The 17,981-nt window shown below is 38.1% G+C and overlaps 1 protein-coding gene across 9 annotated transcripts in view; it reads left to right on the top strand.

The window, feature by feature from the left end:
• PTPN13 (protein tyrosine phosphatase non-receptor type 13) overlaps positions 1-15,956 on the top strand; it is a 199,399-nt gene extending 183,443 nt beyond the window's left edge. For all 9 annotated transcript variants that reach the window (XM_077765150.1, XM_077765152.1, XM_077765151.1 and 6 more), the window contains 8 exons: positions 699-754; positions 3,350-3,456; positions 5,142-5,290; positions 6,742-6,832; positions 9,422-9,759; positions 10,892-11,107; positions 12,530-12,592; positions 15,269-15,956. In XM_077765150.1, the coding sequence (XP_077621276.1) occupies positions 699-754; positions 3,350-3,456; positions 5,142-5,290; positions 6,742-6,832; positions 9,422-9,759; positions 10,892-11,107; positions 12,530-12,592; positions 15,269-15,364 (1,116 nt within the window). In that variant the 3' untranslated portion in view covers positions 15,365-15,956. The remainder of the gene's footprint in view (positions 1-698; positions 755-3,349; positions 3,457-5,141; positions 5,291-6,741; positions 6,833-9,421; positions 9,760-10,891; positions 11,108-12,529; positions 12,593-15,268) is intronic.
• The last annotated feature ends 2,025 nt before the right edge of the window (positions 15,957-17,981 follow it).

Here is a 17,981-nt window from a genome sequence, read left to right as displayed (position 1 = left end):
AAAGACACATAATATCATATATATTATAAAAATAATTTTTATTATTAAAATAATAAAAGGACAAAGTAATTTAACACATTGAAAATTACTAAGATTTTTCTAGAGAACCCATTTTCAGATTTTAAAATTGAAGTAGTGTAAAAATATTTACTAAATATGTATATCTAAGTAATCATACTTCAGCTATTCTTCTTGTCTTCTCCTTACCTCTGCACCATTAATATCCCTTATGAGAAATGAAAAGCCAAGGGGCACCTGGGTGTCTTAGTTGGTAGAGCATCTGACTTCAGCTCAGGTCATAATCTCGTGACTCATGAGTTCGCGCCCTGCATCTGGCTCTGTACTGACAGCTCAGAGCTTGGAGCCTGCTTCAGATTCTGTGTCTCCCTCTCTCTCTGACCCTGCCCCACTCATTCTCTCTCTCCCGAAAACAAACAAGCATTAAAAAAAACTTTTTTAATGAAAAAAGGAAATGAAAAGCCAAGATGAGTGTGAAGATCAGTAAGTGGGACCAGCAAAAACTCTTGGGCCACTGAAGATGCCTTAGCCACAGTTTGACATTAACTGAATGTCATATGTGTGTTTGTTATAGGAAGTTGGACATGACAGTAAGTATAGGAAATAACAAAAAAATTGAACATTGAGATTGATTTTTTTTTACAATGAGCTAATGTAATTTGTATTTCTCTTTATTGTAGTCTATCAAAATGAATGGCTGTGAAGAATATTATGAAGAAAAAGTAAAAAGTGAAAGGTAAGAAAATAACCTTTTAAAGTATTTCTAACAGGGGCACCTGGGTAGCTCAGTTAGTTAAGTGTCCGACTTCAGCTCAGGTCATGATCTCGCAGCTTGTGAGTTCAAGTCCCACATCAGTCTCTGTACTGACAGCTCAGAGCCTGGAGCCTTCTTCAGATTCTGTGTCTCCCTCTCTTTCTGCCCCTCCCCCACTTGCACGTGCTCTCCCCCTCTCTCAAAAATAAACATTTAAAAAATTAAAGTATTTATAACAATTCCATTGCTTTTTAGAAGTGCTCTGAGGTGGGGGCGCCTGGCTGGCTCAGTTGGTGGAGCATGTGACTCTTGATCTCAGGGTCATGAGTTCAAATCCTACAATGGGTGTACAGATTACCTAAAAAATAAAATCTTAAAAAAAAAACAAAAAAAAACCCGAAGTCCTCTGAAGATTTTCATTTAGATGTTACTTTTGAAATTAATTTATTCTTTTCCAATGAAATGAGAATGGTTGACTAAATTATGGACCTATGGTTGAATGTCAAGAATGTTTTTAAAATACTGTTATAAGGGGCTTCTAGTGGCATGTGACAGTGTGTTTGTTATAACATTCCTCCAGAAATCAGTATCCTTGACCATGGGGAAAAAATGAAAGAAAGGTCTAAAAGGGAATGGGCCAACAATGAGGATAGTGATTATCTTTTAGTAGGATTATACTTTTTTTTTTCCTGATACTTTTTTCCTGTTTTTCTGTTTTTCTGTATTTTACAAATTTTTCTGTTTGAAAACAGTTTCTAATACAAAATCAGATTTTTCCTGATACATTGTTTAGTGTTTTAAAAGCTACATATATTGTTTGCCAGCAAACTTATTGTACAAAATAAATTTTGCTCCATATTAGATGATAACCTAACACTGAAAGTAAGTTAATTGCATTTTCCTAGGAAATGAAATTGACAATGACTTTTTCACTAAGTAAAGTTAGTCAGAGGGGTACATATTATTAATATAGAAATGCATACAGTTTAAATTTAAAAGACTAGTAAATATCTGGGCCAGCTGCAAATAATTGTAAAGATATAGGCTCTAGCCTGTTGGGCAGGGGAAGGGGAGGAAGGAGATGGGGTAAGCTAGTATATCTAATTTATTTGAATGGCAGTTAGAAACACTATTAACATATAAATTTTATCTACCTGCTACTAATTCTTGGATACACTTTCTTTTTATTTTAACATCTCAGAAATCATGAAGGGTCTTACAGTATTCAATAGTGTTTCTTAATGTGAACAAAATAATAGTGCATCTTAAAACAATGAGTATCATAGATTCAAAGAACTGTAGTATATAACCTTCAATCTAGCAATTTTATTTCTAAGAATGGCTCCCACTATCATGTGTGTGCAAAGACATTTCTACAAAAACGCAATTGCAACATCGTTTGTACTTATAAAAAAATAATTACACAAAATAGGGTGTACTCCTACAAGCACCCATGAAACACTAAAGCAATTAATCAAAGGAATGAGAAAGAAGGGAATGCCTGATGGAAGGATCTCCAAACTATACCCTTGCAGACAAAATATACATACTGGATGACAAAAGCAACCTCATAGATGCAGAACTTGCAAATTAAATGTTAGTTGTAACCCACAATTATCTGGTACAGAGGAAAACATCCCCCATAAAAGCACCATAATTGCTGCCCAGTTATTATGCATGTCTTGTTTTAATGGTCTGAACTAATGTCATCAGACAGATGTACTCTGCTTTGTTCCCCCTGAAGATCAGAAAGTGAAAAAATGTATTCAGCCTTTATGTTGCCCTTTTTCTTCTCATTGCTAAATATTAGTCCTGCCTAGATTCTCTTTTCTAACCATCCACCTTACCAGGGAGATGGCAACTACTGTGTACCCCTAGAATACTGGGAACTTGTACTGTGTTTTTTTCCATTACCTAAGTGTCCTTCCAGCCTCTACTTGTAGCAAAAGACAGATGTGCATCAACAGAGACTTCTATAAATAAATTAAGATATATCCATACGGTACAATAATAGTAGGTAGCTGTTAAAAAGACAGAGAGCTCTACTGACACAATTGTAATCGGTTATCCATGTTGAAGGGGGCAGGCAGCAAACCACTTTTTCTAACTCCAAGGGACTCCTTCAGTCTAACATCCAAAGACAGGATTTGTTTAAAAACAAATTTTAGACTATATTAAATAATTCTGTAGTTCAGTTTAATTTATATCTACCAATAAATCTTAGGAATTGTAGGCTCGGGTTTTTCAAATCAGATGATCTGTTTTTAAATATCATAATTGTACAGGAAATAAGTTCAAGGATTTTTTTTTTTGAGAGAGCATGCATGCACACATGAGTGGGGGAGGGGCAGAGAGAGAGAGAGAGAAGGAGACAGTTCCAACCAGACTCTGCATTGTCAGCACAGAGCCCAATGTGGGGCTCAATCCCACACACCATGATATCATGACCTGAGCCAAAACCAAGACTCAGACACCTAACCCACTCAGCCACCAAGGTGCCCCTCAGGGATATAATACTTAAATCTATTTGGGGTACAAAACTGAAGAAAATATTACAAACATGTTTTGTTGTCATAGCTTGATTCAAAAGCCACAAGAAAGAAAGACTGATGGTGACAGTGAAGTGGCCTTGGGAAGTAACGAACTGCCAATGGAAACAACAAATCATGAGGATTCCGATACAGGCAAGAATTTTATAAGCCACTGTTTTCATCAAAAGTAATGGATAAAAAAAGTGTTTGAAAATTAGTTTTCAGAATAACAGAGATATGCGGATTCTCTATATGCATACATTATTTGGTTCTATACATAAAGTGAAATCACATAGGAAAACATCAGCATTCAGTTCTCTAAATAGGTATTTGCACAGCTGGAAGCTAAAATTCTCAGTGGCTTGAAGTAAAACACACAAATAAATGTGTAGATAATAAATAATTGGAAACACAAAGTCACATTTTGCCAATATGGAATGAGAAGTCAAGGAGTGCATTTTATTTATTATAAAACAGGTAGAATAGCTCAAAGAGGGAAAATTATTACCCTTGAATCATAGCCTCATTTTTTAAAAGTGAGAGTTAGTTGCTCTGGCCTGTTACTGTCTCTGTGACTCTGTAACTGAGCCAGTGGAGAAATGAAGATCTATCCAGTGTTGCATTTCTCTTTTTTAATAGAAGGCAATGTTACACTAATGCAACGAAAGATACGGTTTTGTAATTTGAAGTATTAGTTGTTAAAGGAAATTAAAGTAGTTGAATGAACACTTTCTTGATTTAGATAAACTATTAGTGTCCGTGATGGTGCTCATGTCAAATCTATGCTCACATCCAGCGTTTGAGCTCCTGTTGCCTTTACACTCAGTTCTGTAAAAGTTTACAATTACTTTTGAGGAATGAATAAAACTAGCCTTCGCCCCACCAGATGTTGCATTTCCTGAGGTACGGTACAGCTCCGTATGCCCCACAGAGCCTGGCATTATTGTTGTCTACGTAGTACCTGTCATCAGAATGCTTTAATCAACTAATTTACAGGTATATCTGCAAAGCTAGCTACACTTGTGCAGACTATAGCAAGAACTCTCTCCTAATTTTTTCCAGGATAATAGTTGCTTTCTGACAGTAGTAGTTTCCATAGAGCAGGTACTAAATTAGATACATATCTCTTCTAAGACACTGATATCATTTATTTGATAAGCTCCTGAAGACCCCTAGGTTTCATTTGTATTGAGAAAAACTGTCAAATGCTGGAGATACTGGCACTGAGTACCAAGGGTGGGTGGTTAAAGAAGACCTCCATGTTTCTAGTGCAATGTCCCATCGTAAAGAATCTTTGAAACATCTCGCGTCATCTTTTCCCTATGTGTTTGGAAGCTAATTAAAGTGCAAAGCAGTAAGAGGACTAGATATGTTCTCAGCAAGAAAATAGTGCCATCCAAGTCCAGAAAAGAAAAAAAACCCTTCTAGGTACTGAAAGTACATAAGAGCCTTAAGAATTTCTGAACAGTCGACATGGAGGAGGGCACTTGTGGGGATGAGCACTGAGTGTTATGTGGAAACTAATTTGACAATAAACTATTTGAAAAAAAAAAAAAGAAAGAAACTATTGCCTAATCCAAAAAAAAAAAAAGAATTTCTGAACAGTCGGTAAGATGTTTCTTCAAAAGTTGGGGACAAGGGCCTTGCCATGGCCAAGATTTTCCTATGTTGATTGTAGGCATCTGCCTACCTGTTCTATTGCCTTATTAATTCTAAAAACTCTTCCTTTCATAAAAATAGAGGAGGTAAGAGTAGGCTCGAATCAGTTCCCTTATTGGCTAAATCAGTTCTGTGGGGATTTTGTTTTTTTTTTAAATCAACTGCTGTCTTCTTATTAGATCATCCCTTTCTGACAAATGAGGAGCTTGCTGCAGTCCCCGTTGTCAAAGTGCTTCCCTCCGGTAAATACACTGGTACCAGGCTGAAATCAGTCATTCGAATGTTGCGAGGTTTGTTAGATCAAGGAATTCCTTCTAAGGAGCTGGAGGTAAGTGGTTTCTGCCAATGATTCTTTGCTAAAGTTTTATGCAGGGTTAGGAGAAATTTTGAAAATGCCCATTACTTTACAACTTTACTTCCAAATAAAAATGCCATCTTGTCCTATCTAGCAGGAAATTAATTTTTCTAATTAGGATCCTAATAGTACTGGTTTAAAGAGATCTCTTTAGTTGCTTTGGAGCTTGATAAATCTCCCCAAATATTATGCTTCCTGCCTCATAGTAGTGATGAAGAGGCTTCTTTTTAAAGTTAAGTGTCAATTCCAACCATCCACTAAACTTCATAATCAATACACTGTATATATATTTCTAATTTAATACAGCTCCAGAAATATGCCCTCGGTTCAGAGAAGCAATGATTCAGAGCCCTTGCTCATGTCATCTTGCTGACAACATCCATATTTGCCACTAGACAGAAGAAGAATGTAGCACCACTGTGGTTTGGGGTTTACCTTGCTCGTCTCCCTCAAACCATAAGCTTGCTTTGCCAACCTCCTGAGCTTTGCATAGCCACAGAAATGAAAGCAGCTACCTTCTCTTGAGAGCTTCTGCAGAGTGCCAGATGCTTTCTATTTAATACTCACAATAATGTAAATCCCATTAATAGATTTGGAAACAAGCTCACAGTAGTTGAGGTATACTCTCCTTCTCCATTTTGCAAAAAGATTTCTTCTTTGAGGTTTAAATGTCACCATCCCAAAGCCCTGTCATCACAACCCTTTATAAAGTAGATCTTTATTTTTCTCTAACACAGCAGCTTGTTAAGTTCTTGAACACATATATCACAATATGTTTACTTCTTTACTGCCTCTTTTTCCTAATAGTCTGAAAGCTCTAGGAGAGCCAGAATCATGTCTTCCTTCTCACCACTGCATTCCCAGCATTAGTACAGTGCCATGCATCTAGTAGGGATTTCCAATGTATATTTATCAAATGGATGGATGGATGGGTGGATGGGTGGATGGATGGATTAATGAGTGCATGAAAAGTGAGAAAGAGTTGACCTTAAAACATAGGACTGTCTAACCACAACTCTACCATAAAGGTTATTCTATGACCCCACAGACAATATTGTCAAAAAGTTCTGCTCCAGCTCATTTTTTAGGCAAAAGTTCTTAATTATAAGTTGTTTTTCCCCTAAAATATAATTATAGACCTCTTTAAACTGAAATGTAAAATTAAGATTCAAAGTACAGCCTCACAAAATTAGTTGACTGACTACAACATGTTAAAAATATTTGCAGCAACGTATTTCAATTATCAGATTAGTATTGGGATTTTAGACTTGCATATCTTGACAGGATATATGTATTTCTTAACACTCAAAGTCTTCCCTGATCAGTAGCCAATTTTGCACCTTGCATATTTAACGTATTTGCAGTTATTACTGAATTACTGCTTATCTCAACAAATTTAACTTTTTTTCCATTTTTACATGCAGAATCTTCAAGAATTAAAACCTTTGGATCAGTGTCTAATTGGGCAAACTAAGGAAAACAGAAGAAAGAACCGATATAAAAATATACTTCCCTGTAAGTTCCAATTTGGCTTCAAATCAAATGTATGTCTAATATAATTTGAACTGATTTAAAATTTTGATACTAGTTTACCCTACCTGTTTCTGACTTAAGTGTGTGCACACACACACAAACACATATTCAGAGATTTACATAAGTAACAAATATACCTATATATACAATTTGAATTCCTTTTCAAATTATCTATGATATACTGAAAATCATTCAGAGGAACCTTAAATGTTTCTTCAGACATGTATGAATTTTTACAGAATAGTATTAGAAACTAATCAGTGATGCCAAATCAGTAATTTTAAAGTCTTCCTGGGGCACCTGGGTGACTCAGTTGGTTAAGCGTCTGACTTCAGCTGAGGTCATGATCTCGCAGTTTGTAAGTTCCAGCCCCTCATCAGGCTCTGTGCTGACAGCTCAGAGCCTGGAGCCTGCTTCCTTCATGCTTCATACCAACATCTATTTATTCCCCTCATTTTAAGTTTAGAGAAATGTCTCTGGCATATATTCGTGTTGCTGTGATGGTAACAACAATGGTACTACCAGGTTGCATTATAGTTTGAACTGTTTCAGATACCAGAAGATTAAAAAAAACAGTCCTTTGTTACACACATTTTACCCTTTCCACCAACCAACATGTGGTTTTTTAAATTATATCTGTATATAGCCAAAATATTAATATCTAGCAACTTTTTTTCTCTAGCGACTTCTTATAGTAATGATCAGCCACATTTCTATATATGAGCACATTGGATTCCACCACACATGATACAGTGATCCTACCCTTAAGGAAATCATAAATTCAAAGACCCATCACAAAACCAACACTGACAAATGATGCAATAATGCAACTGAATTTTTTCAACCAAAACAGAAGATATAAAATTTATTTCGGAAAATGTCCTTGAAAAGTGAATCTAACATTTTAAAAATTAAATTGAGGGGTGCCTGGGTGGCTCAGTCAGTTGGGCATCGACTCTTGATTTACAGGTCATGATTTCATTGTGTGCAGGATCAAGCCCCGCCCCTCGTCAGGCTCTGCGCTGACAGGGTGGAGCCTACTTAGGATTCTCTCTCTCCCTTTCTCTCTGCATCTCCCACACTCAATGTGTGCACATGCTCTCTCTCAAAATAAACTTAAGTAAATAAACAAGCAAATAAATAAATATGAAATCGATAATGGTTCAGTATAAGTAGGTGGGAATTATTTCAGGAAAAAAGGAAAAAAAATGGCCAGACCAGTATATCAAAATCAAAATGGGATAAGCCATAAATCTAAAACTACTGAGCAGATTTATTGCCATGAGCTATGACATAGAAGTCAAGTAATAGAAGAGCAATTGATGGGGGCTTTTGAAACCTATTAGTAAAGTCATTATTGATAATCCTAGAAATTACCAGTTAAATTTATAGCTGTTTTAAGTAGAAATGGCTTCTGATGTATAAGTACATACAGATTAATTATCTTGGATAAGATGGCTTACATATACTTTTCACTGGTTTGAAAATTTATATTCTGACTATGAAATGACAATCAGACAAAGACAAGAGCCTATATACCTGGAGAATAAAGTGAGCTACCTTTTTATTTATTGTGTTTATAATTGGCTGCTGATTTAAAAGAATATAATTTAATTAGATGAACAAGAGGTAATTATGCCAATTATACATGTAATAAGTATTTTAATAAATTTACTATAATATTAATTTTTGTTTTATGAAACAATCTTTTGGCATTGTCATTCATTAAATTTAGTATTATTGTTATCATTAAGTTAAAGATGGATAAGAAATAGCAAAGTTAAGTTTGTTTCTCTAGGAACTTGTTAAGAAATTCTAAATGTATTAATTAATTTATAAATTTTAATTTTTCAGCCAAATCCATGTAAATAATATCAAATTGTCAAACTCATTGAGTTGACATCTTAGATATAATGAGTGAAATAAGTAAATATAAAATTATTTGGCTATACTATAATTTGAAAATATGCTTTCAATAAAATGTGTTTATGATTTCATTTATGGTTCTAAGGAATTTCTCATAATCTTTGGGTGACCCTGTTTGTAAGGCTGTTATTTAAAAATGTATGATACAGGGGTGCCTGGGAGGCTCAGTCAGTTAAGCATTGGACTCGTGATATTACAGTTGGTGAGGTCGAGCCCATGTTGAGCTCTAAGCAGATAGTATAGAGCCAACTTGGGATTCACTCTCCTCTCTTTCTGCCCTTCTCCCACTCGAGCTTGCAAGCATACAGAGTCTGTCTCTTGTAAAATAAATTTAAAAACTTTAAAATAAATGGAACAAATTCTTTAAAAAAATAAATAGAGTGGCTCAGTCAGTTAAGCATCTGATTATTGAATTCGGCTCAGGTCATGAGCTCACAGTTGGGGAGTTTAAGCCCTGCATCGAGCTCTGTGCGGATAGCGTGAACCCTGCTTGGGATTCCCTCTCTCTCTGCCCATCCCCCACTTGTGTGCTCTGACACTTGCTGTCTCTCTCAAAATAAATAAACTTGGAAGGGAGGGAGGGAGGAAAAAAGAAAGAAAAATGCATGGTACAGATGGCTCTGCTTTGTGGTGGGAAATTCACAGATGACGCTACAAGAGTGCCTCTGGGAGATGACGGTGGATATATCAATGCCAGCTTCATTAAGATACCAGTGGGAAAAGAAGAGTTCGTTTACATTGCCTGCCAAGGACCTCTCCCTACAACCGTCGGAGATTTCTGGCAGATGATTTGGGAACAAAAATCTACAGTGATAGCCATGATGACCCAAGAAGTAGAAGGGGAAAAAATCAAATGCCAGCGCTATTGGCCCAACATCCTGGGCAAAACGACAATGGTCAGTGACAGGCTTCGGCTGGGTCTTGTGAGAATGCAGCAGCTGAAGGGCTTTGTAGTCAGGGCAATGACCCTGGAAGATATTCAGGTAAGCGAATTAAATCCTTCCATCTCCCCAGACTTATCTCCTTGGAATGCAGGCCTGGATGCGTTCCTTGGTAGCATCAGTGTATTCCTCACTCAAAGCCAGCAACTTCTGGGTTCCCATTTCAGCATCACTAATGTCATCCATTATTTTGTATCTAATATAAACTTAAGACCTCTACCAAGCTGTTTCCTCCAGTATGTACTGTAATAGAATGCAACTGAGAACACAGGACTTTTAAGGTAACCATCCTTCATTCAACTGTAATCCTACTAGAGTTTGACTTGCTTCTATTGAAGGCATGTTAACATAGCCTAAGGATTTCCTTCATGGTTTTTGATGTGATTTTATAAAGAATTAAAGATTATACCTCATTCACTTATACTACCTACCCATTACTTATGCCAGCACAATTGTTCAGTATTCCTTAAATGATCTAATTAGCACACAGACAAAAAGAAACCACTGACCTTATGAGGAAATACTAGTGATGATGGTGCTGGGGAAAAAACCCTAAAGGAGTTGACCGAGCCATAGGAATGGGGGAGGAGGAATTTCAGTAAGAAAGAGCAAGTGCAAAGGCCCTAAGCTTGAACTGTGCCTTAGTGTTTTTAAAGAACTGCAAAGAGGTCTCTGTGGCCACAAGAAACAGGTTAGGTCTGAGAGTAGCTGGGCCAAATCATGGAAAGCATTTAAACCATTACAATGACTTTGGCTTTTATCTAGAGTGAGTTAAAAGTGGAAAACAACCATTTAGAAAACGTTGTTATTCATATCAAAATGTAATTGCTTTCAGGATTTCCAAAAAGTGGTTTTTTACCAGTATTTAAAATACAGATTTAGCAGCCTCCTTGATAAAGACCCTCCATGTGTTATCCGATACAGCCTTTTTGTCTCTTTCACCTTTCCTTTCATCTGATCCAATAGACAAGTCAAAATCTGAAAGGACAGTATATTACAAAGAATTAAAACTTACNAGAACTGCAAAGAGGTCTCTGTGGCCACAAGAAACAGGTTAGGTCTGAGAGTAGCTGGGCCAAATCATGAATTAAAGAATTAAAGAATTAAAGAATTAAAACTTATGTGTGAACAATACAGGATGCCTTTATCTATTTCTTTTGTTGTACATTTTCAGACAGGAGAGACGCGACATATTTCTCATCTGAATTTCACTGCCTGGCCAGACCACGATACACCTTCTCAACCAGATGACTTGCTCACTTTTATCTCTTACATGAGACAAGTTCACAGATCGGGCCCAATCATCACACACTGCAGCGCTGGCATTGGACGCTCAGGGACCCTGATATGCATAGATGTGGTTTTAGGATTAATCAGTCAAGATCTTGATGTGAGTACGAGATACAGACTGAACTAGGGGCACTTGAGTGGCTCAGTATGTTAAGCGTCTGACTCTTGATTTTGGCTCAGGTCATGATCTCACAGTCCTGATTTCATGGTCATAAGATCGAACCCCACGTCAGGCTCTGCACTGGGTGTGGAGTCTACTTATGATTCTGTCTCTCTCCTTTTCCCTCTGTCTTTCCCCAACTTGTGTTCGCTCTGTCTCTCTCTGAAAAAAAAAAAAAAAGTTATAGGCTGAACTAGCATTTGATCAGAATTAACAGTAGAATCTAATTTTTAATAGTGTGCTATAATCTTGGAACTTTTTACTTAACGGTTTCTAAATTTGCCTTAATTTTCTTACTACATCAAATAATAGTTTGGTAAATGTTGTTCAAAACTAGCAGACCATAATCAAGAAGAAATAATACTTCAAATTTATATATGAATTTTGTTGTTGTTGTTGTTTTATATTTTTTGGGAGAGCGCAAGCAGGGGAGGGGCAGAGAGAGGGAGACAGAGGATCTGAAGCGGGCCCAGTGCTGACAGGCTGACAGCAATGAGCCCAATACAGGGCGTGAATTCACAATCCATGAGATCATGACCTGAGCTGAAGTCCGTTGCTCAGCCGACTGAGACACCCAGGTGCCCCAAATTTATATTTGTTTTACTGGTTTTAACTATGCTCAATAGTCCCTTATGCACTATTGCATTTTACTCTTTATATTCTACAGGCTTGTATAAGATAAAGTCAATGTCACCATCACACTTAGGAATAGAAATATTGAAATACTGGGGTGCCTGGCTGATTCAGTTGGTAGAGCATACAACTCTTGTTTCTGAAGTCATAAGTTCAAGCCTCACATTGAGTGTAGAGCTTACTTAAAATACATATATATATATGTATACAAAAGAAAGTATATTTACAATGTAAAAAGACATATTCTTGGGGCACCTGGGTGGCTCAGTCAGTTAAGCATCCGATTTCAACTCAGGTCATGATCTCACAGTTTGTAGGTTTGAGCCCTGTATCAGTCTCTGTCTGAGAGTCCAGAGCCTGTTTCAGATTCTATCTCTCTCTGCCCCTTCCTCACTTGTGCTTTCTCTCACTCTCTCAAAAATAAATAAATAAACTTAAAAATTCTTTAATAAAATAAATTGTGATATTAGAAATTAGTCAAATTCCAGAGGGAAGAGAATTTCTCCTGGGGATTTTCAAATAGAACATTTTCCCCTAATTCATAAAATTATGAAATGATGGCAGAGTCAGTCCATTGACTTATTTTGTCCAGAACAATTTCCCAAAACTGCTATAAGGGGAAGGAGAATGAGATATAGAAATCTATAGAAGTTCTTCTTCTGTGAATCTTTGGGGTTCAAATTCAGTAATATTTTTTCTCTAATGGATGGCCCCTGTTTCCTTTGGCAGTTTGACATCTCTGACCTAGTGCGCTGCATGAGGCTGCAAAGACACGGCATGGTTCAGACAGAGGTGAGTTTTAATGAAGATTTGGGTCTTTACAGAATTCTAGTTAAACCATTTCTCTTCTTAATTTTTTTAATGTTTTTTTTTTAATTCATTTCTGAGAGAGAGAGAGAGAGAGAGACAGCATGAGCAGGCGAGGATCAGAAAGAGAGGGAGATACAGAATCCGAAACAGGCTCTAGGCTCTGAGCTAGCTGTCAGCACAGAGCCTAATGCGGAGCTCGAACCCACAAACCATGAGATCGTGACCTGAGCCAAAGTCGGATGCTTAACCAACTGAGCCACCCAGGTGCCCCAAACCATTTCTCTTCTTAATAGGCCTTCACATTATTCCTTAAAACCAAACATCTATGGTAGTGAGGGACTTTTTTTTTAAACATGAGGACTAATTCAGAAAAAAATGAAAATATTTCTAAGATATTTTATTTAACTTTTGCCTTTTAATTTTTTTTAATAAGAAAAAGTGAGTGTCTGAGTGGCTTAGTTGGTTGAGCATCCAACTCTTGATTTTTCTTGGGTTGAGATCCAACTTGGTTCAGATTTTTCTTGGTTAAGGATCCAACTTCAGTTCAGGTTGATCTCATGGTCTGGTCTGTGAATTCAAACCCCGCATCAGGCTCTGTGCTGACAGCTCAGAGCCTGGAGCCTCCTTCAGATTCTGTCTCCCGCTCTCTCTGCCCCTCCCCGACTCATGCTCTATCTCTCTCCATCTCTCAAAAATGAATAAATGTTTAAAAAAATTTAAAAATACATTTGTTTTACTTTTTTAAAAATGAGGAAATGGAGCATCTGCACTGCAGAGAACAGGAGGGCGTATTGGGGCAAAAATTGGGAATGGTACCAAATAGCATGTAATTTGTGGCATTCTTTCCCCATTTCCAACTTAAAGATATTAAAGGTAACATTCTTGCTACAGAAATTCCCCGAGAAGGGATGGATTCAGCAGTATTGATGTGAAGGCCAGAAGGCAGGTGGGCCGGAGTCACTTAGCTAGGACAAGGCGCTCTTGGGGGAGAGTGAATGCATAATTAAGGTTTGCCTGTCTTCCCTTCATATACATTTTAATTCAAGTTAAATCCCCTAAGTATTAAGCTGATATACACATTTTTTAGGTAAAAGAGAACATACTGATCTGTATAAGTTATTTAGACCCAGGAAATTCACTTATTCAACAGATACTTATTTACTGAGTGTCTGCTGTGGATCAGGCATGCCTCTAGGTGCTTGCAGCATATCCGTGAATGAAACAAAGATCCCTTCTAGAATAGCAAAGATCTTCTCATGGGGTGGTGAGGAGGAAGGCAGATATTAGGCACATTAACTAAGTAAGTTATCTAAGATCTTTGAAAGCAGTAAATACTTTATAGGGAGAAGAAATGGGGCGGGGCAAAGAGGAAGCATGTGGGCAGGCTGGGAGACGTATCTTCAATAGGATGGCCGCACTGAGAAAGTGACACTGGAGCCAAGATCTGAGGGAAGCGCAGTTTAGGCGGTTGGCTATCTGACAGTGAGAGCATTTCAAGCAGACAGAACCGCCCGTGTGGAGATCTGAGGCAGGAGCAGTTCTTGCGTGTGTAAGGACGGCCATGGCTGGTGTGGCTGAGATGGGAAACGGAAGTGACACGACCAAGCCCTGGGCTTTCTTCTGAGGGAAATGGTGACAGGGTGCAGACTGACCTGATCTGACTCACATGTTAAAGGGCCTCTCTGGCTACTGTGCTAAAAAACACGAGATTTGGGGAGGAGGCTGCAGGGTTAGAAGCAGGTAGGTCCATTAGGTGGCAGGCTTGGGCCCAGACTGGAGTGGTGTGAATATAGGGGGAAGAGGGCATCATGGGAAGTAGCTTTGCTAATGGGTTGTTTGCAGCATGAGAGAAAGTCAAGAATGAACTTGTGCAAAATGTGGGAAAGTTCAAATACAGATGAGCAGAAAGGAAATAAAAGGGTTACTTGTATTCCTACTCTCCAGAATTGTTAAAATTTTAGGCAGTGTTCTTACATTCTTGAGTCTAAACACGTGCACAGGCATGACTGCTTTAAATGAGATTCAACTGTAGTTAATTGTTGTATTGCTTTCCTTTAGTATATTGTGAATTTTTTCTATTTACCTTCAGACCCATTAATTCCTTGCAAAGTATTAACAGGAAAACTCAGATCCCTGCACCATCAACTTAGAAATTAGAATAATTTCACCAAAGGAGGAGTTAATTTTCAAAAGACTTTGATTTCCATATTCTTTTGTTCCAGATGTTTAAAGAAAATTATTTTGTTTAGCTTCTTGGGTTTTGACATTTCAGGACATCAAGATGAGTTCAATAAACTCTGGAGGAAATTTTGTTGGAAGTTTATTTTTCCATTATAAAAACAAATCATAAATATTACCAAAGCACAAAAAATAAAAGTGGCCTACCACAGACCATTTCAGTTAGGATCTGGGATATTCCACCCACCCGCCCCCAAGGCTTTTCCCCTCCTCATTTTGTCAATCTGGTTTCAGTTTCTTATAATTTTAATGATACTGCACATTTCTATATCCTGCGTCTTACAGTAATTATAACAAAATTCTCCATATTTCCAAAATTACTCATTATATTTATATACATATATATATATACACATATATATTATGTGTAATGTATATTTCACATTATAAATCTAGAGTCTTTTTTTTTTTTGGCCATAGGATCAATATATTTTCTGCTATCAAGTCATCCTCTATGTGCTGACACGTCTTCAAGTGAAAGAAGAGCAAAAAGAACAGCCACAGCTTCTGAAATAACATGAAAAGAACAGCCTTCTGGATGCTTCTTCATCTCTCTCCCAATGTCCAACAGATATTCCCGCTCTCTGGTTAAGATAATGATCACAGGGCAGCAAGTCCGTACAATATTATTACATTTATTCTCCTCTACCTTAGAGGGGCATTCTTCATAACAACAAATAATGGTGAAATGCTGTATTTTTACAGCTACTTTTAACCTGTGATGATAATTTAAAAATTTTAAACACTAACTGAACAATGCAGATCTTAGGGATTATTAAGGCAGCATTTGATTATAGTTAACATTGTTACAGGGACACACCGAGTCTATTTTTAATGCACCAATCTTGTTTATAGCAAAATTCTTTTCCAGTATTTTAATAGAGTTATTTTATAGGGGATACTTGAAACCAGTATTTAAGCTTTAAATGACAGTAATATTGGAATAGAAAAACGTAGCAAATGTTTACTGTATCAGTTTCTAATGTTTACTATATAGAATTTCCTGTAATATATTTATATACTTTTTCATGAAAACGGAGTACATTTGTAACTGCATTATCTGTTATGCTTCATCTCACTCTGTAAATAAAAAGACATCTTAAAAATATGAGCAAGCCAAAGTGGGTGCAGACGAATTCAACATTTTCACTGGGGAGACACGAACTTCCGGACCCCAACTTCCCATCTCCCCACGTGGCCCCAGTCGTGCCGGCCACAGGGACCAAGAGGGGTATTAGAAATCCTGCTAGATCTTCATCAGGGTCTGACGTGAGGGTCACATCCCGACCGACAGTAGCTGAGACATTTCAGTCTCCCTTCCTTCCGCCTCCCTGTGAGTGGTGCCAGCCTACTGAGCCTCATACATCAATCAGAATACTTTCAAGTTCTAATTGTGGTAAAACTCAGAATATCCAAGCTGACAAGGGGTAATCAAGGAAAACAATATCACATTTCCTGGGAGGTTATATTTGGTTCTGCCTGAAGGGAAAGAGATCTGCCTCAAAGAGCCTGCTCCTGATTCTCAGTTCTGACCGCGCATCCCTCAGCCCTAATTCTGTCAGCAGTTTTCACTCAGCCATGAGTGACGCCATCTCAAAACCTGGGGCACTGCGCAGTTCATCCTCGTGGGGCCAACCAGTTCTGAACTAGTAAACTTGAATTTCTGATCTTAACCCAAGTGCAACGATCGGATGGAAACTAATCCTGAGCATCTGAGGCTGTTTGAGGGCAGAAGACATCAGGAGCTGCACAGAGTCCCACAGTGATACAGTTGACTCCCCACCTGGTCAGAAGTAGTTACTAATCTGGCAACAGAAGCATGACTGCCACCATTCCTACCTCAATCAGAGCAGTTTTTATAGGGGCGCCTGGGTGGCTCAGTCAGTTGAGCATCAGATTCTTGGTTTAGGCTGAGGTCATGATCTCACCATGATCTCACAGTTGGTGAGATCAAGCCCCGCATCAGGCTCTGCACTAACAACATGGAGCCTGCTTGGGATTCTCTCTCTCCCTCAAAATAATAAACTTAAAAAAAAAAAAAAAGTTTTATAGATTGCATTGTCACTGAAGATTTCATTTGGAGAAAAGGGTTTCTATTGCTTTAAAAGATATTTGGAAACCTCTATTCTGAGTGAGCTGGAATCCTGGGGCCTTGTTTTCCTGTCATAAGCACAGGAAACCAGGCCAGCAGGGCTCTGGGAGCCAGTACAGCTGGAGATGATTAGCTGTCATCTGAAGTCAACAGAGATGGGAGAGCAGAAAGCTGAAGAAGGATCCTTTTCTGGAAAGAATGTAGCTAGGAAATGGAAACTGTGGCAAGAAAATATGGTTTCAGTTTCCAAGCCCTGAATGGAAACTTCATTATAGTAAACATGTACTGCCTTCATCTGGGACCTGGCTCCGCTGCCACAGAATGGAAGAAGACCTTTGCTAGGGCCACTCTGGTTAGGAAGCATGGCAAGGCCACAGAGCCAGAGTGACACACGGAGGCACTCAGACATCGAATGAATAAACACAGCTTGGCTCTTAACACACATTAGATAGCCAAGTAATATGAAATATACACCAGAACATAATGGCTCATAATAGAAGCTTGCTTCTCATTTACCTAACTGTTCTGGGCAGGTGAACAGCTACACAAGATAGTTTTCGCCAGTGTTCAGGAATCCAGGCTGATGGAGGTTCTGTAGTCAACACACAACTTCCAAGGTCATCCTGGGAATTGTCTCCATTCCCCCAGCCAGAAAGGGGAAGGAGCTCTATATAGAGGACACCTATGTGGGACTTTATGAGCTGGGCAGGCCTAGAAGCAAAGCCCATCATTGCCACTCATTCCATCGGCAAGAATTGGCCAAACGCTGCCCCTGAGCACAAGGGAGCTCGGAAACAATTGGCCAAACAGCCGTTCCCCATGATAACTCTATGCTACAGAAGGGGAAGCACAAATTGTGACAGAATCTGTTAATAAAACTAAAGTAGTATGTTGTCAGAGAATGGTATCTTGGGGTGCCTGGGTGACTCGGTTAAGCATCCAATTCTTGATTTCAGCTCCCGTCGTGATCCCAGGGTATTGAGATTAATCCCTATATCAGACTATGTGCTGAGCACAGAGCCTGCTTAAGATTCTCCCCTC

This window comes from Crocuta crocuta, unplaced genomic scaffold (genome assembly GCF_008692635.1).
Source record: "Crocuta crocuta isolate KB4526 unplaced genomic scaffold, BGI_CrCroc_1.0 scaffold134, whole genome shotgun sequence".
Taxonomy (NCBI): domain Eukaryota; kingdom Metazoa; phylum Chordata; class Mammalia; order Carnivora; family Hyaenidae; genus Crocuta; species Crocuta crocuta.
This window is presented reverse-complemented; position numbering and strand designations above follow the sequence as displayed.